Below are 24,181 nucleotides of genomic sequence, written 5' to 3'. Positions count from 1 at the left end.
ACCCTAGATAATATACATGTTTCGATGCTGTTCTCTCGAAACATCCCATCCTCGCCTTCTCCCACAGAGTCCAAAAGTCTGTTCTATACATCTGTGTCTCTTTTTCTGTTTTGTATATAGGGTTATCGTTACCATCTTTCTAAATTCCATATATATGCGTTAGTATACTGTATTGGTCTTTATCTTTCTGGCTTACTTACTTCACTCTGTATAATGGGCTCCAGTTTCATCCATCTCATTAGAACTGATTCAAATGAATTCTTTTTAATGGCCAAGTAATATTCTATGGTGTATATGTACCACAGCTTCTTTATCCATTCATCTGCTGATGGGCATCTAGGCTGCTTCCATGTCCTGGCTATTATAAACAGAGCTGTGATGAACACTGGGGTGCATGTGTCTCTTTCAGATCTGGTTTCCTCGGTGTGTATGCCCAGGAGTGGGATTGCTGGGTCATATGGCAGTTCTATTTCCAGTTTTTTAAGAAATCTCCACATTGTTCTCCATAGCAGCTGTACTAGTTTGCCTTCCCACCAACAGTGTAAGAGGGTTCCCTTTTCTCCATACCCTCTCCAGCATTTATTGCTTGTAGACTTTTGGATAGCAGCCATCCTGACTGGCATGTAATGGTACCTCACTGTGGTTTTGATTTGCATTTCTCTGATAATGAGTGATGTTGAGCATCTTTTCATGTGTTTGTTAGCCATCTGTATGTCGTCTTTGGAGAAGTGTCTGTTTAGTTCTTTGGCCCATTTTTTGATTGGGTCATTTATTTTTCTGGAATTGAGCTGCAGGAGTTGCTTGTATATTTTTGAGATTAATCCTTTGTCTGTTGCTTCGTTTGCTATTATTTTCTCCCAATCTGAGGGCTGTCTTTTCACTTTGCTTATGGTTCCTTTGTAGTACAAAAGCTTTTAAGTTTCATTAGGTCCCATTTGTTTATTTTTGCTTTTATTTCCAATATTCTGGGAGGTGGGTCATAGAGGATCCTGCTGTGATTTATGTCAGAGAGGGTTTTGCCTATGTTCTCCTCTAGGAGTTTTATAGCTTCTGGTCTTACATTTAGATCTTTAATCCATTTTGAGTTTATTTTTGTGTATGGTGTTAGAAAGTGTTCTAGTTTCATTCTTTTACAAGTGGTTGACCAGTTTTCCCAGCACCACTTGTTAAAGAGGTTGTCTTTTTCCATTGTATATCCTTGCCTCCTTTGTCGAAGATAAGGTGTCCATAGGTTCGTGGATTTATCTCTGGGCTTTCTATTCTGTTCCATTGATCTATATTTCTGTCTTTGTGCCAGTACCATACTGTCTTGATGACTGTGGCTTTGTAGTATAGCCTGAAGTCAGGCAGGTTGATTCCTCCAGTTCCATTCTTCTTTCTCAAGATAACTTTGGCTCTTTGAGGTTTTTTGTATTTCCATACAAATTGTGAAATTATTTGTTCTAGTTCTGTGAAAAATACCATTGGTAGCTTGATAGCATTGCATTGAATCTATAGATTGCTTTGGGTAGTATGAACTAGCAAAAGACAATTTTTAGAGACTATGATAACAGCCCAAAACCACTCTAAAAATTCAAAAGTCAAACGTTTTAAAATGAAAAAGACATGGTTATTTTGTTAGTTTAAGTTGTCGTATAGTTTTTCTGTAAATTGAGTGTTTTTTCCAAATTTTCATTGCTAATTTCATTTTATTCAAAAATTATGTAACTACTGCATGATTATTCATTATAAAAATTTATATACAAAGAAAGGATATAGTAAAAGTCCCTCTTTACATGATTCTTCTACTGCTAGTTTTAAACCTTGGATTTGATATTTCTTTGATCCTTGGTTCAACTAAATCAGAAGCCTAAGCCTGTTTGAATAACCAATTCTACATCTTCATGGATGGCCATTTATTACCTAAGAATTTATATAAGGCAAAATGCCTATATTACTCTAATATAGCATTTGAAAAACAGAAATGTTCAATGCACTATCATCATTTGCCATACCAAATGTTAGAGGGAAAAAGTTACAACTAGAAATAAAGACGGATTTCTATACGCTGACAGGAAACAATAAGATGTATTTGCCAGGTGAAAAAAAGCAAGGTTAGAACAGTATGTATATAGTATGCTTCAGTTCAGTTCAGTCGCTCAGTCGTGTCCAACTCTTTGCGACCCCATGAACCACAGCATGCCAGGCCTCCCTGTCAATCACTAACTCCCGGAGCTTACCCAAACCCATGTCCATCGAGTCAGTGATGCTATCCAACCATCTCATTCTCTGTTGTCCCCATCTCCTCCTGTCCTCACACATATACACACACATATATACACAGTTAAACCTTAAACAACAAGGAGATGGGGTGGGGGCACCCACCTCATGTATAACTTTACATTTGGACCTCCATATCCTCAGTTCCACACCCTCAGATTCAACCAACCACAGATGTGTAGTACTAAAACACATATTTATTGAAAAAATGTGTATAAGTGGACCTGTGCAGTTCAAACCTAGGTTGTTATATCTAAGTATATAGATCTACAAATGTTACTCATCTTATATTCAGTCTATTTCTAGGAGAATTCATACATAGGAAACTGATAACTGGTTTCTTTTGGAAAGGGGATTTTACTCTGGACATATGTTACTTTTCCAATAATTAAAAAAAAATAGTTAATTTTAAGGGGAGCAAGGAATGTATTGATCCACAGGATGAATTTGGTAACTGCTAGCATCTAGATTGTTTTTTTTTTTTTTTTTTTTTTTGGCCACACTGTGCAGCTTGTGGGATCTTAGTTCCCTGGCCAGGGATTAAATCCAGGCCCTCAGCAGTGAGTGACGAGTCCTAACCACTGAATTGCCAGGGAATTACCTAAATGACCATTTTTGTAAAGGATAGTCTGTTAGGAAATGGACTGCAGCCTTTATCTAAGTAAAGGAAAAAGCACACAAAACGCAGTTAAGTTTCAAGGACAAAGTAATCTGTAAATAAGGCATTAGCCTTTAGAGCCATTTGGTGCTTATATCTAAATTTAATTTTACATTACCACTTTCAAAAAGGCCAATCTCAGAGAAAGACCTTCACATTATCTACCCATTTTATTTTCCTGCTGAACTGACCACTGGGGTGATTAAATAAAGCTTCAAGTTAATCTCTTTAAAGTCTACAGTCTTGGCAGAACAAGAGTATAACACTCATTTATAAACTTTGCAATTTAAGACATAATACCCAAACTATATTTAAATGCTGAAGCTGCCAAGGGGTATAATCATATTCATTCTATTTATTTCAAAGTTAGAGACTTCTTGATAATTCACTTGCCTTGAATCCTGTGAATTAAATCTCTAATCTGTTCCACTGCAACATTTTTTAAATAAAACAATCATACTCAATTTAACATCACAATTATATCAATTCATATCAGAGTTTTATTCCAAACACAACAAACAGCTCCTTGACTTAGTTGAAACGATGTCCTCTTGAAATCTGGTTTCTTAATTGACTACACATTAGTCTTAATTATAATCTCAGAAACTATGATCCAGAAATTTTAAACCTTAACAGTCTTTAAGAAGTGACCAATATTTATGTGTTAAGCTGCATTCTGACTCTAAATTATGTTCAGACAGGGACAATTTTCCATACAGTGCCTAGAAAGAGGTGAATCCACCTTTTGTGGCCTCTGAAATGTAACATCTGTACAGATGTAAATATTCTAAATGAGGCTGGATGCATGAGACAAGTGCTCGGGCCTGTGGCACTGGGAAGACCCAGAGGAATCGAGTGGAGAGGGAGGCGGGAGGGGGGATCGGGATGGGGAATACTTGTAAATCCATGGCTGATTCATGTCAATGTATGACAAAAACTACTACAATATTGTAAAGTAATTAGCCTCCAACTAATAAAAATAAATGAAAAACAAATAAATGAGTAACAAAATTACAAGTTATAAAGTTTTGAAACTTACCAAATACCATAAAATCCATTAAAGTAACTTTTTTATTAATAATACCTCCTACACCTGTATAATATTTTCTCTTTCTACATGTTTGGCTATATATGTACTCTGCTGCTTCATTTAACAGTGATTTTGTAAAATCATTTTATATGTGATTGTCAAATTTGGGAAAACTATCAAGTTTCTTTCATATAGGAGCAATAAGATCTCAGGGCATTTCAGAAGTTTACTTGTGCAGTGAACTAGTTTTAAATACTCTTTGAATTGATAACACTCATTTATCACTTTTACACTAGGCCCTACTCCTTTATGCCATGACCCTGGTGAGTTGGCATCATGAGTGGTAAGGACATTATTCTATCAGAATCTGTAGCACAAATTTCATTATACACAGAAGCAACTAAGAACCGTGTGTGTATATGTGCATGCACGCGCATGCGCACATGCATGCTCAGTCGTGTCTCACTCTTTGCGACCCCATGGACTGTAGCCTGCCCGGCTCCTCTGTCCATGAAATTCTCCAGGCAAGAATACTGGAGTGGGTAGCCATTCCCTCTCCATTCTCTTCTTCCTGACCCAGGGATCGAATCCATCTCTCTTGTGTCTCCTGTGTCTCCTGCATTGGCAGGAGGATTCTTTACCACTAGCACCACCTGGGAAGCCCTTTACAGCCAAATATTTTACTAACCCCAAACTAAACATATCCTCAATTCAACCTATTAATCAGATCTCCAAAATGCCTGTGGCACATACAATACTACCTACATAAAAGGGAAGTCTAAAAGAGGTGGGTCAAAGTGGAAGTAGACAATGGATTTAAAGGATTGTGGTTAAAATATTTTACTTTCACAAAAACATATAACCATGGGAACATTGCTATGATTCCTTCCAGGTCTTAGAAGGGGTCGATGCAAGTGGAAGGCTCTGAAACTTAAGCTTAGCTTCACCATAAACCTGTCTCTGGGCCTAGAAAACAACACTTAGTAATATACATTTTAAAGGAAGGAGAAAAGAAGAAGGATTACTAGTACACTCTGTATCATATGGGCTTCTGACTGTAGAGGCAGAGGTGGAAAAGGCAGAAAAAACATGTCTACCTTCATTTTTAGCAAACAAATTATGAATGTACTCAGCAAATTATAGCCTTAAATATCTGTCACTAGGATCCATATAAATCACTGTTGATAACACAAAGTGCTTTCATGTTATACTTCTGCTACTTTTCTTGTACAGCTTAATCCAACTTAAATGCATTTTTCTGACTTTCAGTTCAGTTCAGTCGCTCAGTCGTGTCTGACTCTCTGTGACCCCATGAATCACAGCACGCCAGGCCTCCCTGTCCATCGCCAACTCCCAGAGTTCACTCAAACTCATGTCCATCGAGTTGGTGATGCCATCCAGCCATCTCATCCTCTGTCATCCCCTTCTCTCCCTGCCCCCAATCCCTCCCAGCATCAGGATCTTTTCCAATGAGTCAACTCTTCGCATGAGGTGGCCAAAGTATTGGAGTTTCAGCTTCAGCATCAGTCCTTCCAATGAACTGATGCTGAAACTGAAACTCCAATACTTTAAATAGGTCATATTAAGCAGTGGTGAATGCAGTCAAGTGGAAGATGCAGCCTTATATATGAGTAGGGTGCAATAAGTCCCTAGGAGAAAATTTATACAGGAATGTACTTGCAAATGTCAAAAGAGAATCTCATCTTTTAGTTTTACATAGATAACTAGGAAAAATTTAATAATTTAAAACAGTTTGTCAGAGAGTTGAGGGTTTTGTAAAATGCATTAAGTTGTCAGGAGACAATAAGAACCTAAGTAATTTGAAGAAAAACTATGTGAACTAGTTTCTAGATGGTTAAAACAGCTTTACTGAAATTAGCACACACTTAATTAGTAAGACTTAGCTTCTATTCTGGCCCCTAGCAACAGCCATTTTAGCTCAAGTGGAGAAGTTTAATTGGTTTCACTTGAGGATAAATCAAGTACAGATGTCATACTTATTCACTGAAATTATTCATTTTTAAAGTTTTGGAAACGAAGGTTGCAGAGCTATTTTTGCCATCCTCTTTTCTAATCAGCAAATTGCAAAAATATCTCTCTGATTTTTGGACAGTTACAATTAGTGAAAAATTGCAAAATGTTTTTAGAAATTTGAGTATTCTGAATACAAACACTTTGGAGGAAACTTGTAGTAGAGTTAATAAAAGTTACCTGTTATCTCTCAGATTTTCCAATTTGGTTCTCTCCTCAAAACAAATTAAAGGCAGAAATTTCCTTAGGGTGGGGAGGAAGGGAGGAGGCAATGAGGAAGCCTCTAAGACTGTAGTTATGCCAAGGTAGATGGTAAATGGGGCTTCCCAGGTGGCATTAGTGGTAAAGAACCTGCCTGCCAATGCAGGAGACATAAGAGATGCTGGTTTGATTCTTGGGTCAGAAAGATCCCCTGAAGGAGGGCATAGCAACCCACTCCAGTATCCTTGCCTGGAGAATCAGAGGAAACCCCACATTTGGAGCATGTGAAAGTGAAAACTTCATATGTAAGTATTCACATGGATACCTATAGGACAGAAAACTCAACAGAAGGCATATTACACTGTAATATGTAAAGGAATATTTTCCTGCCACAACCATCAACATAAGTTTCATCTGACCAGAGTGTATAGTTTAGTAAGCAAATGAGAAACACTACTTTCTTCCCAAACAAATAGTAAAAGGGATACAGTTTACTTTGTCTTCTCTGGCCAAGATGAATATGAGATTCAGACATGGAAAAAAACACGTAGAGTTTCAGATATAGAAAATAACTGTCAACATATTGGCACCACAACATGTGGTGAAATTTTGTATCAAATTTCATGATGAATCACTATGTGCCAATTAGCCAATTTTTTGGTAATAAAAACAAGGTAAACTGAAGCTAATTTGCTTAAGATCTTATGAGATGCATGAATCACAGACAAGAACACTGTAAGGACAAGAAAGCATGAATCCCCTACTTCGCTGAAAAGCTAAAATCCATTTGAAATCTCTGAAGAATGGGTAAAAGCTTAATGTTTAGATTAAGATTAAAAGACAGAACTCCCATAAGTATTTGATGTGGAGATACACAAAACATTCTGGTTTCAATTTAATGATTTGAGCACTTAAAATATGTAATGAGTTTCTGATTATTAGAATCCATCAGATTCCTAATTCTAAATCCTGCAGTAAATCTGATGTCCAATTAGATAAAGCTCCCTTTAGAATATTTACATCTACTCTGGGCAGCATGTCTAAAATTTATCTTTTGCATATGGATCTGAACTAGTCAAAGAAAAACCTTTTTAGGACTGATGCAAGCTGATCAAATTCCAAAGCTGCATTAACTTTCTGTCATCATTGTAATGAACACTGAATAAAAGAAAAATTACAGAAATCTTCCAGTAAATAGAATCACCACCAGTATAAAGTTGCTTTAATGATTTGAAAGCTTGAACAATATATTAAAACAATAAGTATATTATACAAATGAAGACACAACTCAGTTAAAATTACACATTGACTCATTAAGCCCTGGCAATGAAAACAAACATGCTGAAGAGTCAGCAATTCACAGTATATTTAAGAAAAAGCATCCATATATTACCATCATTATAGTAGAAATCCCCAAACTTTTGGCAAGGAGGTATCGTTAATGTCCTTGGGCCCTCGGATACAAGTTGGAGAGAAATTGGTAAGAACAAGTGGGGAACCAAACTGAATGAAGCATGGGAAAGAGCACTGAAATTATGCTCCAAACAATGCTGAGAATTCTGAAGAGTGACAAGAAAAAAGGTGGACAGAGGGCAGCAAAAAGGCTTGAAAATGGCATGGAGATATACTAGGAATTTCCAATCCATTAGTCAGGGCTTTCCTGGTGACTCATATGGCAAAGAATCCTTCCACAGTATGGGAGACCTGGGTTTGATCCCTGGGTTGGGAAGATCCCCGGAGGAGGGCATGGCAACCCACTCCAGTATTCTTGCCTGGAGTATACCCATGGACAGAGGAGCCTGGCATGCTGCAGTCCATGGGGCTGCAAAGAATTGGACACTACTGAGCAACTAAGCACAGTCAGGGACCTCTACCTTAAACAAAGTACAACAGGCAGGAAGGCCCAGATCAAATCTTCAAAGCATCAGCAAAATACATGATCAAAATCAAATGATGCTGTCATGAAAATAAATAGCAAGGAATTCCATGGGTGACAGGTACAAGGAGATTCCTTGTACTTCTGTGTATGTTTGCAATTTTTCATTAAAAGTATTCTTTGACCAAGTTGGGCTTATCCTGGGAGTGCATGGCTAGTATAACATTTGAAAATCAATCAATGTAATTCACCATATTAACAGCCTTAAAGAAGAAAAACAATATGATCACCTCTAGATGCAGAAAAAGCACTTGAAAAAATTCAACATCTATTCATGATTACAAATAAAAGCTCTCAGAAAAGCAGGAAGAGGAAAGAATCTCCTTAACCTGATACAGGGCATCTACAAAACCCTACACTAACACAATACTTAAAGGTGAAGGACAATGTTTTCCTCTTAATCAGAACAAGACACAGATGTTCACTTTCATCACTCCTATTCAAAATCATAATGGAAGTTCTAGACAGAAAATGAATAAAAGACATACAGACTAGAAAGGAAAAAATAAAATTATTTTTATGCCCTGATGATATAATTGCTTATGTGGAAAATCTCAAAGAATCTCCAGAGAAGCTAACAGATTTAATGACAGTTTAGCAAAGTTCAGGATACAAAGTCAACATACAAAAACCAACTGCATTTCTGTATGTTTGTAATGAACAACTGAAACTGAAATTTTTAAAAAGTACCATTTAAACATCATTTAAAAACAGAAAATAATTAAGTTTAATAAAATATATGCAGGATCTGCACAATAAAAACTACAGATCCCTGATAAGGAATACCTAAATAAATGGAGAGTAATATCATGTGCAAAGGCTTGAATACTTAATATTATTAAGATGTTAATTCTATCCAAATAGATCTATAGAATCAACACAATCACAGTCAAAATCCAAGGCGATATTTTTGTAGAAACCTATATACTGATTCTAAAATTTATGTGTATATGGAAAGAAAATAGAATAGCCAAAACAATTCTGAAAAATAACAAAGTTGAGAAATTATACTACTTGATTTTAAGGTTCATTACAAAGCTACAATAATCAAGATTGTGTGATATTTACAGGACAGACACACAGATCAATGGACCAGAACAGAGTATACAGGAATATATCCATAAGTATATGGTAAATTGAGCTTCAACAAAGGTGCAAAGGCAATTCAATGGAGAAAAAATAAACTCTTCAACAAATAGAGATGCTTAGCAAACTAGATATCCATATTTAAGACAATTAACCTCAATTCATACCTCATAATGTATACAGATTAATTTAAAATGGATAATATATCTAAATGTAAAATCTTTTAGAAGATACAGGTGTAAAATCTTTGTGATCTTGGGTAAGGTCAAGATTTCTTAGCTGTGACACCAAAAGCATGCTCCGTAAAAAAAAAGTGGATAAATTAGAATTCGACAAAATTAAAAACTGCTGCTCTGGGAAAGACACTTTTAAAAGATTAAAAAGTCAACCCACGGACTGGGGAAAAAAATTGGAAGACGCATATCTAAGAGAAGACATATTCAGAATATATAGAAAATGATCAAAATTGAATAATAACAAAACATGCAGCTAAAAATTTCACAAGAGGTTTGACAGACATTTCACAAAGAAGGTATACAAATGCCTAAGAAGCACAAAAAAAGATACTCAATATCATTAGTCATTAAGGGAATGAGAATTGAGATACCACTACATACCCATGAGAATGTCTAAAACTAAAAGGACTGGTAATACAAAGTGTTGTAGAGAATGTGAGAAAAGTGGAATCCTCAAACATTGCTGGTGGGAACATAAAATAGCACAGCCCCTATGGTAAATTACTTGCCAGTGTCTCAAAAAGTTGAACATACACTTAACACGTGATAGAACAAATCTAATCCTAGGAATCTACCTAAGAGAAGTTAAAACTTATATCTACACAAAGACTTGGATGTGAACATTCAGAGCATTTTTCATAATCACAAAAGAAAGTGAAAACAGTCCAATGTCTCTCAATAGATGAATGGGTAAACAAACTTTGGTACATCCACACAAGAGAATAATGCCTCAGAAACAAAAAGGAAAGAGCCAGTGATACATGCAACAACATGGATGAATCTCAGATCCACAATGTTAAATCAAAGAAGCCAGGCTCAAAAGGCTACATATTATATGATTCCATTTATATGGCAGTTTTTAAAAATTAAAGCTATAGGAACAATAAAAAAATCAGTGCTTATGAGGCTCTAAAAGTAAAGGGGAATGATTTCAAAGTAGGTTACCAACTAGATTTAGTAAATGAAAATATAGGATAGACCCAGTTAAATTTAAATTTCAAACAAATGACAAATAATCTTTAATGTAAGTATAGCTCATGCAATACAATGGTTCTTAAACTGTGGTCCCAGGACCACAGCTTTAGTCAAGTTCTTAGGCCCCATTCAGATCTACTACTAAAACAGAAACTCTGGGTGTGGAACTCAGCAATCTATGTTTTACAAGCCTTACAGGTGATTCTCATGCTGTGGTTTGAGAAACACTGTTCACTATACCTGTCACTGGCAAAAAAGAACCATAAGAAGCTAATATGAAGAGAAAGGGGCACATTAGCCTGTTTGAAAATCAATTTACCATCATCAAATAATAACTGAAGAGCCAAAGGGTATACAATAGAGGTTCTCTGAGAAGGGACTCCAGGAGTGATCTCCAACTGAAGGTAATTTCATCCCTAGGCAACACTGGCAATGTCTGGAGACATTTTTGGTTGTCACAAGTGGAAGGAGAGGCTACTGGCATCTCATGGTTAGAGGCGAGGGATGTTGCTAAACATCCTTCAAAGCACTCTCCTAAGACAAAGAATTATCTGGCCCAAAATGTCAACAGTGTTGAAACTGAGAAAGTTGGACTTCATCAAAACATATTTTTAACCCCAAAGACTTTAAAAGATACTTTTATGAACATGGAAATAGAAAGATTAAAAATACAGTGACAAATAAAATACAATTCAAAGCATCTCATGCTAAAAATATTCGAATTATTCTGAGAAGAATTTATATAAAGAATAGTGACATAGAGCTAAAACAGCAATTTCGTGGTAGGAAGCAAGTCGATGATGAAAACACCAGGCTGCTTTTTTTTTTTTGGAAGTTATATGACAGAATAAATTGGAGATCACAAGTTTAAGAACCATATGCAAATTAAAATGCATCTGTAAATACTGTATGACCAGAAAACATTCTGGCCCAGGAATCATGGAACTTGAGTCCTAGTTTTATTTGGTATTAGGTAGCTGTGTAATTTAGCACAAATCACTTCCTTATCTGGGCTTCAGTCTGTCCATGTGTAAAATGAGGGGGTTAGACTACTTAAGTCATATCTAAGACCCCTTGCAGCTTTAACACACTATGCCTAGTCAAAAAAAATGAGCACAGGAAACATCCAAAGACATTTTTTTACAGGATATAGGGGGCATGGTATCATTTTGTTTCCTTTGAGGTAGTCCTGTGTTGACTTTGCTACTTTTGGCTTTTGTGTTTAAAAGGTGTTAAACAGGTGGAGGAGCCAAGATGGCGGAGGAATAGGATGGGGAGACCACTTTCTCTCCTACAAATTCATCAAAAGAATAACCGAATGCAGAGCAAACTTCACAAAACAACTTCTGATCGCTAGCTGAGGTCATCAGGCGCCCAGAAAAGCAACCCATTGTCTTCGAAAGGAGTCCTTTATTACTCCTCTACTACTCCTTAATCTTCATTTTCATTACACTATAACCTTACAAAAAAAAAAAAGAGAGAAGCCTTATTTTTAAACCAAACTTCATATATATTTCTAAAATTTTTTTGTGTGTTTTGGTTTTTGTTTTTAATATAGTATTTTTAAGAGTCTAACCTCTACTCTAGATTTTTAATCTTTGTTTTTCAGTATATGATATAAATTGTGGACATTTAAGAATCCAAGATTCAGTTTCCATTTTTATTCAGGAGTGTGTTGATTATTCTCTCCCAATCTTGACTCTCCATTTTCTACCTCAGAACACCTCTATTTCCTCCTTTCCCCTTCTCTTCCCAATCCAATTCTGTGAATCTTTGTGGGTGTCTGGGCTACAGAGACCACTCTGGGAACAGACAACTGCATAGATCTGTCTCTCTCCTCTTGAATCTCCCTTTTTCTCCTCCTGCTCATCTCTATCTCCCTCCTCCCTCTCCTCTTCTTCATGTAACTCTGTGAACCTCTCTGGGTGTCCCTAATGGGGGAGAATCTTTTCGCCATTAACCTAGAAGTTTTATTATCAGTGCTGTATGGTTGAAGAAGTCTTGAGACTATTGGAAGAATAAAACTGAAATCCAGAGGCAGCAGACTTAAGCCCAAAACCTGAGAACACCAGAAACCTCCTGACTACATGGAACATTAAGTAATAAGAGACCATCCAAAAGCCTCCATACCTACACTGAAACCAACCACCACCGAAGAGCCAATAAGTTTTAGAGCAAGACATACCACGCAAATTCTCCAGCAACGCAGGAACATAGCGCTGAATGTCAACATACAGGCTGCCCATGGTCACACCTAACACATAGACCCATCGCAAAACTCGTTACTGGGCACTCCATTGCACTCCAGAGAGAAGAAATCAAGTTCCACGCACCAGAACACCGACGCAAGCTTCCCTAACCAGGAAACCTTGACAAGCCAATCGTCCAACCCCACCCACTGGGTAAAACCTGCACAATAAAAAGGAACCTCAGACCTCCAAAATACAGAAAGCCCACTCCAGACACAGCAATCTAAACAAGATGAAAAGGCAGAGAAATACCCAACAGGTAAAGGAACATGAAAAATGCCCACCAAGTCAAACAAAAGAGGAGGAGATAGGGAATCTACCTGAAAAAGAATTTAGAATAATGATAATAAAAATGATCCAAAATCTTGAAAACAAAATGGAGTTACAGATAAATAGCCTGGAGACAAAGATTGAAAAGATGCAAGTAATGTTTAGTAAAGACCTAGAAGAAATAAAAAAAGAGTCAATTAAAAATGAATAATGCAATAAATGAGATCAAAAACATTCTGGAGGGAACCAAGAGTAGAATAACGGAGACAGAAGATAGGATAAGTGAAGTAGAAGATAAAATGGTGAAAATAAATGAAGCAGAGAGGAAAAAAGAAAAAAGAATCAAAAGAAATGAGGACAACCTCAGGGACCTGTGGGACAATGTGACACGCCCCAACATTCGAATCATAGGAGTCCCAGAAGAAGAAGACAAAAAGAAAGGCCATGAGAAAATACTTGAGGAGACAATAGCTGAAAACTTCCCTAAAATGGGGAAGGAAATAGCCACCCAAGTCCAAGAAACCCAGAGAGTCCCAAACAGGATAAACCCAAGGCAAAACACCCCAAGACACATATTAATCAAATTAACAAAGATCAAACACAAAGAACAAATATTAAAAGCAGCAAGGGAGAAACAACAAATAACACACAAAGGGATTCCCATAAGGATAACTGCTGATCTATCAATAGAAACCCTCCAGACCAGAAGGGAATGGCAGGACGTACTTAAAGTGATGAAAGAGAATAACCTACAACCCAGATTGCTGTACCCAGCAAGGATCTCATTCAGAAATGAAGGAGAATTCAAAAGCTTTACAGACAAGCAAAAGCTGAGAGAATTCAGCACCACCAAACCAGCTCTTCAACAAATGCTAAAGGATCTTCTCTAGACAGGAAGTGCAGAAAGGTTGTATAAACGGGAACCCAAAACAACAAAGTAAATGGCAATGGGACCACACCTATCAATAATTACCTTAAATGTAAATGGGTTGAATGCCCCAATCAAAAGACAAAGACTGGCTGAATGGATACAAAAACAAGACCCCTATATATGCTGTCTACAAGAGACCCACCTCAAAACAAGAGACACATACAGACTAAAAGTGAAGGGCTGGAAAAAAATATTTCACGCAAACGGAGACCAAGAGAAAGCAGGAGTCGCAATACTCATATCAGATAAAATAGACTTTCAAATAAAGGCTGTGAAAAGAGACAAAGAAGGACACTACATAATGATCAAAGGATCAATCCAAGAAGAAGATATAACAATTATAAATATATATGCACCCAACATAGGAGCACCGCAATATGTACGGCAAACGCTAACAGTATGAAAGAGGAAATTAATAGTAACACAATAATAGTGGGAGACTTTAATACCCCACTCACAACTATGGATAGATTAACTAAACAGAAAATTAACACGGAAACACAAACCTTAAATGAAACAATGGACCAGCTAGACCTAATTGATACCTATAGGACATTTAACCCTAAAACAATCAACTTCACCTTTTTCTCAAGTGCACACGGAACCTTCTCCAGAATAGATCACATCCTGGGCCATAAATCTGGTCTTGGAAAATTCAAAAAAATTGAAATCATTCCAGTCATCTTTTCTGACCACAGTGCAGTAAGATTAGATCTCAATTACAGGAAAAAAATTGTTAAAAATTCAAACATATGGAGGCTAAACAACACGCTTCTGAATAACCAACAAATCATAGAAGAAATCAAAAAAGAAATCAAAATATGCATAGAAATGAATGAAAATGAAAACACAACAACCCAAAACCTATGGGACACTGTAAAAGCAGTGCTAAGGGGAAGATTCATAGCATTACAGGCTTACATCAAGAAACAAGAAAAAAGCCAAATAAATAACCTAACTCTACATCTAAAGCAATTAGAGAAGGAAGAAATGAAGAACCCCAGGGTTAGTAGAAGGAAAGAAATCTTAAAAATTAGGGCAGAAATAAATGCAAAAGAAACTAAAGAGACCATAGCAAAAATAAACAAAGCTAAAAGCTGGTTTTTTGAAAAAATACACAGAATTGACAAACCATTAGCAAGACTCATTAAGAAACAAAGAGAGAAGAACCAAATTAACAAAATTAGAAATGAAAATGGAGAGATCACAACAGACAACACTGAAATACAAAGGATCATAAGAGACTACTACCAGGAGCTCTATGCCAATAAAATGGACAACTTGGAAGAAATGGAAAAATTCTTAGAAAAGTATAACTTTCCAAAACTGAACCAGGAAGAAATAGAAGATCTTAACAGAGCCATCACAAGCAAGGAAATCGAAATTGTAATCAGAAATCTTCCAGCAAACAAAAGCACAGACCAGATGGCTTCACAGCTGAATTCTACCAAAAATTTAGAGAAGAGCTAACACCTATCTTACTTAAACTCTTCCAGAAAATTGCAGAAGAAGGTAAACTTCCAAACTCATTCTATGAGGCCACCATCACCCTAATTCCAAAACCAGACAAACATGCCACAAAAAAAGAAAACTACAGGCCAATATCACTGATGAACATAGATGCAAAAATCCTTAACAAAATTCTAGCAAACAGAATCCAACAACATATTAAAAAAATCATACACCATGAACAAGTGAGCTTTATCCCAGGAATGCAAGGATTCTTTAATATCCGAAAATCAATCAATGTAATACACCACATTAACAAATTGAAAGATAAAAACCATATGATTATCTCAATAGATGCAGAAAAAGCCTTTGACAAAATTCAACACTCATTCATGATTAAAACTCTCCAGAAAGCAGGAATAGAAGGAACATACCTCAACATAATAAAAGCTATATATGACAAACCCACAGCAAGCATCACCCTCAATGGTGAAAAATTGAAAGCATTTCCCCTGAAATCAGGAACAAGACAAGGCTGCCCACTCTCACCACTACTATTCAACATAGTGTTGGAAGTTTTGGCCACAGCAATCAGAGCAGAAAAAGAAGTAAAAGGAATCCAGATAGGAAAAGAAGTGAAACTCTCTCTGTTTGCAGATGACATGAACCTCTACATAGAAAACCCTAAAGACTCTACCAGAAAATTACTAGAGCTAATCAATGAATATAGTAAAGTGGCAGGATATAAAATTAATGCTCAGAAATTCCTTGCATTCCTATACACTAATAATGAAAGATCAGAAAGAGCAATTAAGGAAATGATACCATTCACCATTGCAACAAAAAGAATAAAATACTTAGGAGTATATCTACCTAAAGAAACAAAAGACCTATACATAGAAAACTATAAAACACTGATGAAAGAAATCAAAGAGGACACAAACAGATGGAGAAACATACCGTGTTCATGGATTGGAAGAATCAATATTGTCAAAATGGCTATACTACCCAAAGCAATCTATAGATTCAATGCAATCCCTATCAAGCTACCAATGGTATTTTTCACAGAACTAGAACAAATAATTTCACAATTTGTATGGAAATACAAAAAACCTCGAATAGCTAAAGTAATCTTGAGAAAGAAGAATGGAACTGGAGGAATCAACCTGCCTGACTTCAGGCTCTACTACAAAGCCACAGTCATCAAGACAGTATGGTACTGGCACAAAGACAGAAATATAAATCAATGGAACAGAATAGAATGCCCAGAGATAAATCCACGAACCTATGGACACCTTATCTTTGACAAAGGAGGCAAGGATATACAATGGAAAAAAGACAACCTCTTTAACAAGTGGTGCTGGGAAAATTGGTCAACCACTTGTAAAAGAATGAAACTAGAACACTTTCTAACACCATACACAAAAATAAACTCAAAATGGATTAAAGATCTAAATGTAAGACCAGAAACTATAAAACTCCTAGAGGAGAATAGGCAATACACTCTCCGACATGAATCACAGCAGGATCCTCTATGACCCACCTCCCAGAATATTGGAAATAAAAGAAAAAATAAACAAATGGAACCTAATGAAACTTAAAAGCTTTTGCACAACAAAGGAAACTATAAGTAAGGTGAAAAGACAGCCCTCAGATTGGGAGAAAATAATAGCAAACAAAGCAACAGACAAAGGATTAATCTCAAAAATATACAAGCAACTCCTGCAGCTCAATTCCAGAAAAATAAATGACCCAATCAAAAAATGGGCCAAAGAACTAAACAGACATTTCTCCAAAGAAGACATACAGATGGCTAAAAAACACATGAAAAGATGCTCACCATCACTCATTATCAGAGAAATGCAAATCAAAACCACAATGAGGTACCATTACACGCCAGTCAGGATGGCTGCTATCCAAAAGTCTACAAGCAATAAATGCTGGAGAGGGTGTGGAGAAAAGGGAACCCTCTTACACTGTTGGTGGGAATGCAAACTAGTACAGCCACTATGGACAACAGTGTGGAGCTTTCTTAAAAAACTGGAATTAGAACTGCCATATGACCCAGCAATCCCACTCCTGGGCATACACACCGAGGAAACTAGATCTGAAAGAGACACGTGCACCCCAATGTTCATCGCAGCACTGTTTATAATAGCCTGGACATGGAAGCAACCTAGATGCCCATCAGCAGATGAATGGATAAGGAAGCTGTGGTACATATACACCATGGAATATTACTCGGCCGTTAAAAAGAATTCATTTCAATTAGTTCTAATGAGATGGATGAAACTGGAGCCCATTATACAGAGTGAAGTAAGCCAGAAAGATAAAGAACATTACAGCATACTAACGCATATATATGGAATTTAGAAAGATGGTAATGATAACCCTATATGCAAAACAGAAAAAGAGACACAGATGTACAGAACAGACTTTTGGACTCTGTGGGAGAAGGCGAGGGTGGGATGTTTTGAAAGAACAGCATGTATATTATCTATAGTGAAAGAGATCACCAGCCCAGGCTGGATGCATGAGACAAGTGCTCGGGCCTGGTGCACTGGGAAGACCCAGAGGAATCGGGTGGAGAGGGTGGTGGGAGGGGGGACCGGGATGGGGAATACATGTAAATCCATGGCTAATTCATTTCAATGTATGACAAAAACCACTGCAATGTTGTAAAGTAATTAGCCTCCAACTAATAAAAATAAATGGGAAAAAAAAAACAAAGCTTAGCTTTTCTTATTTATGTATAATAATTATAATAACAATTCATGTTCACTACAGAGAAACTAGAATATACAATAAATCACTCTTTTACACTAAGTAGGATTCTGAGATGAATTATAGCAGGAATGTGTTAAGATAGTCTAACAAAAGTCTATTTTAGTTTTGCAATTAAAAACTAAAGTGAAAATGTTTAGAAAATTAGTTACACTTTATATGCACGTTCTTAGGGAAGACTACATTATTACTAAACATACTGTCATGATATAAAAGAGAAAGAAACCCCATAATCCTTCCTTTGTGAACATGTATTTTAGTTCAATATGACATCAACAGTAACAAAAAATGCTGTTGTTGTTCAATCGATAAGTTGTGTCTGACTCTTTGCACACCAGGATTCACTGTCTTTCACTATCTTCCAGGGTTTGTTCAAACTCATATCAGCACCTATACTCACAAAATATAAACTGATACAACTATAACATCAAGACTCAATCTTCAGATGCTTTTAAATTTTAAAAATATATAATTTATTATTGTCTTTAACAAGAAAATAAGTTAATGGGCCAAAGAAAACTTACTCAGCTTCAAGGTTTGAAGTATGACAGTCTTTATGTCCTACATGTTAGTGTTTCTGCATCTATTTCAGTGTTAGAAGTATAATTTCCCAGAAGAATTCCAGTCAACAGCACTGATTTCCAAGGAATAACTTACTTTAATATGATGTACACCATTCAGTTTTCCAATGTGCTGTTCAATGGTCCAAACACAGGAACTACATGTCATTCCCTCAACAGAGATGGTGACAGAATTCACACTCATACTCAGATCCATTTTGATTTCTTCTTTACATTCCTATTAGAAACAATAAACTTATTAATATCAGCCATGGAAATAACCCTTCCTCTTACATGTACCCCAGTGTTCATTGCAGTGCTGTTTACAATAGCCAAGACATGGAAACAACCTAAATGTTCACCAACACATGAATGGATAAAGATGTAGTATATACAGTGGAATATTACTCAGCCATAAAAAAGAATGAACCAGGTCATTTGCAGCAACATGGATGGACCTAGAGATTATCATACAAAGTGAAATAAGTCAGACAGAGAAAGACAAATATCATAGGATATAATTTATATGTGGCATCTAAAAAATGATACAAATGAACTTATTTACAAAGCCAGAAGCAGACTCACAGACTTAGAGAAGGAACTTAGGGTTTTGGGGGGGAAGGTGGGAAGCAGGGATAGATTGGGAATTTGGGATTGTCACATATACACTACGATATTTAGGTCCAACAGGGACCTATTGTTTAGCACAGGGAGCTCTGCTTAACAGTCTGTAATAACCTAAACAGGAAAAGAATTTGAAAAAGAATAGATCCATGTATATGTATAACTCAATCACTTAGCTATACACCTGAAACTAACACAACATTGCTAATCAAGTATAATATAGAATAAAAACTTAAAAAACAACAAAATTTAAGTTAAAAGAAAAAGAAAAAATAATCCTTCAACATTCCCACCTGCTCAACTGAAAATATACTACTAATATAATACGGTTGGCATTCTTTTCTCTCACCTCATTTTACTCCCATCCCAGCTCTTTTAGGTTACCTATTCCCTTGATTTAGTGCTTTCTTCTCTTAGATATCTGCTTAGCTAACTTCTTCATCTCTTTCAAGTCTTTACTCAAATCTAATCTTCCTAACGAGCCTTACACTGACCACCTTGTTGAAAATTGCAACCTACATCCCTTCCACACAGACACATACTCTGATTCCCCTTATTTCTTCTGTCTTTTCTTCTCATTTTCATAGAACTTAAAACCTTCTAATAAGCTCCATAATTTACTTGCTATGTTTATTACTTATTATCTGTCTTCCTGTTGTTGTTTTAAAATATGTTCATGAATTCTTTGTCACTCCTTCGTTCAAGAGATCAAATTTAACACCTTTGAATGTGGCCTCAATTCAGTGACTTGCTTCCAAATCACTAGTGGAAGTGACAAGGTGTGATTTCCAAGATAAAAGGCACTGAAGTTGGGGGGGAAAATCATTGTGGCTTGCTCCTTGTCCTCTCTTTTCAATCACCCCATCTAGGGGAAGCCACCTACTATGTCATGAGGACACTCAAGCAGCGTTATGGAGAGGCTGACATGGTGAGAAACTGAGGCCTACAATCAATAACCAGCAAAGACCCTAAGGCCTCCTGCCAATAAACAGGTGAGTGAACTGTCTTGGAAGCTGATTCTTCAGACTCAGTTAAGTCTTTAGATGCCTGCAGCCTCAGCTGACATATAGACTTACAACCTCATGAGAGATCTTGGGCCAGAACCACCCATCTATACCACTCCCCAATTCATGACCCACAGAAACTGTCAGATAATAATTGTTGGTTTTTTTAAGCCACTAAATTTTGGAATAATGTTATACTGTAATAAACTCCTCACTAAAAATAACTCCTCACTAAAATGAAAATTCTATGAAGGCAGGAGTCTTTTTTTTTCCACTGATAATTAGTTTGAATCACATGAAATTTCCATTTTATTGATATAATTGATATTTAATGTATTAGTTATAAGTGTATAATACAATGATTTGATATGTGTATATATTGCAAAAGTACCACCAAAAGTTTAGTTAACATCCATCACCACACATAGTTACAATTTTTTCCTATGATAACTTTTAAGGTCTACTCTCTTAGTGACCTTCAAATATACAATAGAATATTTCTAACTATATTTACCATGCTGTACATTGTATCCTCAGGGCTTATTTATCTTATAGCTAGGAGTTTACATCTTTTAACCACCTTCATCCATTTCACCCACTCCCTACCCCCTACCTCTGGTAACCAACCCATCAATCTGTTCTCTGTGTCTATGAGTTCAGGTTTTTTCAGATTCCACATATAAGTGAGTTCATACAATATTTGTCTTTCTCTGTCTGACTTATTTCACTTAGCATAATGCCCTCAAGGTCCATCCATGTTATTACAAATGGCAGGATTTTCTTTTTATGGCTGAATAATATGTATATGTATATCACATTTTATCTATTCATCCATAGATGGACATTGGTTGTTTCCATGTGTTGACTGTTGCAAATAATGCTGCAATGAATATGGGGGTGCAAATATCTTTGAGATAGTGATTTCATTTCCCTTGGATAAACACCCAGGAGTTAGTAGATCATATGATAGTTCTGCTTATTAATTTTTTAGAACATCTATACTGTTTTCCATATCCATTTTTAAAGTGTAAAACTCTTCACAAAGCTGAAAGAAAAATTCAACACTAGCTGCATCTTTCTCAGTCTTAATTTCAACTAGCACTAATTATGGAACTGTACTTTATAGTGTGATTTGATCTGAAATAAACTATTTTTGTTATTTACTTTCAAAGTTAGAGCCAAAGTTATTCCAAATGCAACACTTAACAATTCAGTTATGTCCACTAATTCTTATGAAATTAGCATTAAATTATCAATTTTTACATAGATTATAATATCCATTCAACATAAAAGAATATAGTTTATCTAACTTTCATTTTTAATGACTTGAAACAGCCTTTATTCAAAGTAAAAAAAAAACAACAATCTCTAATGAACCACACTGCCAGTGATATTCACATTCTGGTAATCTATGACTTATAATCTATATGTAAAAATAAGCTGTCATCACCCTGAGAAACTTCATCTTCCTTCCTCTAGCTCAAGCAGCTGCTGTCAACAGGACAAAATCTGAATCTATGAATGAATGGTAAGTGGAATAGGGAAGAAGCAGTAGAAATGAGGGCTTCCCTGGTGGCTCAGTGATAAAGAACCCGCCTGCCAATGTGGGAGACGTGGGTTTGATCCCTGGGCCAGGAAGATGCCCTGAAGAAGGAAATGGCAACCCACTCCAGTACTCTTACCTGGGAAAGCCCACGGACAGAGGAGCCTGGCAAGTTACAGTCCACGAGGTCGCAAAAGTCTTGGACACAACTTAGCGACTAAACAACAACAGTAGAAATTTAGAGGAGCCAGAACTAGCTACTCCAGCTCAAGAAGTTCTTCATGCTGTCTGAATTCTCCATTGCATGAAATTTACAATTTAAATATTACTGTATTAATGAATAGCTTTCCTGTTTTCCAAAACTTTATTATGAAAAATTTCAACATGCATAAAAGCTGAAATAGTACAATGAACATCTACCTGTATATCCTCTGCATGAATTCAACAACTGCTAACATTTTGCTGTATTTGCTTTATTTTTCTAATCTAAGTTTTAGACATCATAATACTTCAGCATGCATTTCCAAAGAATTAAGGACTGCTGCATAACCACAATACTATGATCACAGCTAAGAAAACTAATCATTGTACATCCCTGAATACAAATTTTCTATGTAAACTGTCCCAAATGTCCCAAGAACATCTATTCAGTTCAGTTCAATTCACTCAGTCTTGTTCGACTCCTTGTGACCCCATGAACTGCAGCACGCCAGGCCTCCCTGTCCACTACCAACTCCCGGAGTTCACCCAAACCCATGTCTGTTGAGTTGGTGATGCCATCCAACCATCTCATCCTCTGTCGTCCCCTTCTCCTCATGCTCTCAATCTTTCCCAGCATCAGGGTCTTTTCCAATGAGTCAACTCTTTTCATGAGGTGGCCAAAGTATTGGAGTTTCAGCTTCAGCATCAGTCCTTCCAATGAATACCCAGGATTGATCTCCTTTAGGATGGACTGGTTGGATCTCCTTGCAGTCCAAGGGACTCTCAAGAGTCTTCTCCAACAACACAGTTCAAAAGCATCAATTCTTCTGCCCTCAGCTTTCTTTACAGCTTTTATATTTTTCCAAATCAGGATCCAGACAAGGTTCACACTCTGTATTTGGAAGTATCTCTTTTGTCTCATTTAATCTAGAACAGCCTCTCTCCCGTATATCTTTGCCGCTAAGTAACTTTTTGAAGAACCTAGGTCAGCTGTTGAGACATTGTATCCACTTTCTAAAATACAAGCTCCTCTTTGAGAGTTTAAGACACTGACAGCTGGAATTACATCTCCTAAAAACTGCTGCTGCTGCTGCTAAGTCACTTCAGTCCTGTCCGACACTGGGCAACCCCAGAGACGGCAACCCACCAGGCTCCCCTGTCCCTGGGATTCTCCAGGCAAGAACACTGGGGTGGGTTGCCATTTCCTTCTCCAATGCATGAAAGTGAAAAGTAAAAGTGAAGTCACTCAGTCGTGTCCAAGTCTTAGCGACCCCATGGACCACAGCCTACCAGGCTCCTCCGTCCATGGGACTTTTCAGGCAAGAGTACTGGAGTGGGGTGCCATTGCCTTCTCCATTCCTAAAAACTAGGTAAGATCAATTACTACAATAGAACAGAAGCCCAAATGAAACAGGAAAGGCAGGTAATTGTGAACAAAGAATTCTTGGGATGTAGGGAATTCGTAGGCCCAGGTTAAAAGTCCAAGGTGGGGTACTTAAGGCAAGCGTGAAGGCATTAGGGCTACCACTAGGGAAAGGGTCACTGGGAAGCACAAATATATATGAAAAGGTAACTAGAATAATGTCTAAAACAAACAGATATTATCAAAATTTTGCCTATCATTATTCTTTTCCTTAAAGAAGAATACGTTTCCTCTTGTAGCACATGGCTGCCTGCCTCTAGGTCAAAACAGTCACACTTAGTACCTATATGGCTCAAATATGTTATGGGTCAAAATAGAGCTTTTCAGGGCTCATTCAGGTATGTTACCAAAACTGACTAAAATTGTTTTATAAGAAACTGTCAAGTTCAAAAAACAGAACTGGTAACAAACTTCTGGAATACAATATACTCAGCATATGAAGGCTAGTTTACCTGGTTAGTTAGGAATGTAAAACTGAAATACAGTTTTATTTTGGGCTTTGTCTCAGGCCAAAGAGGAACTGATAGAGACTAGTTAAGCAGCAAAGCGCTTTTTAAAGTGACTGGATTATTTACCCTGGAAATATGTGTGTGTGTGTGTGTGTGTGTGTGTGTGTGTGTTAGTCACTCAGTCATGTCTGACTGACTCTGTGACCCTGAGGACTTTTCCTCGCCAGGCTCCTCTGTCCATGGGATTCTACAGACAAGAATACTTGAGTGTCAAGCCAATTC

General features: G+C 36.7%; 1 protein-coding gene across 1 annotated transcript in view; it reads right to left on the bottom strand.

Annotated features, from left to right (window-relative positions):
* Window positions 1-24,181, bottom strand: part of ATP7A (ATPase copper transporting alpha) — a 149,223-nt gene that overhangs the window by 60,021 nt on the left and 65,021 nt on the right. Inside the window, exon 2 of the mRNA XM_020881934.2 lies at window positions 18,753-18,893. Coding sequence (XP_020737593.1) covers window positions 18,753-18,872 — 120 coding nt within the window. The 5' untranslated portion in view covers window positions 18,873-18,893. The remainder of the gene's footprint in view (window positions 1-18,752; window positions 18,894-24,181) is intronic.

The sequence above is a fragment of the Odocoileus virginianus genome, chromosome X, assembly GCF_023699985.2.
Source record: "Odocoileus virginianus isolate 20LAN1187 ecotype Illinois chromosome X, Ovbor_1.2, whole genome shotgun sequence".
NCBI lineage: Eukaryota > Metazoa > Chordata > Mammalia > Artiodactyla > Cervidae > Odocoileus > Odocoileus virginianus.
Note: the sequence above shows the minus strand (reverse complement) of the source record. Positions and strands in the feature narration are given on the sequence as shown.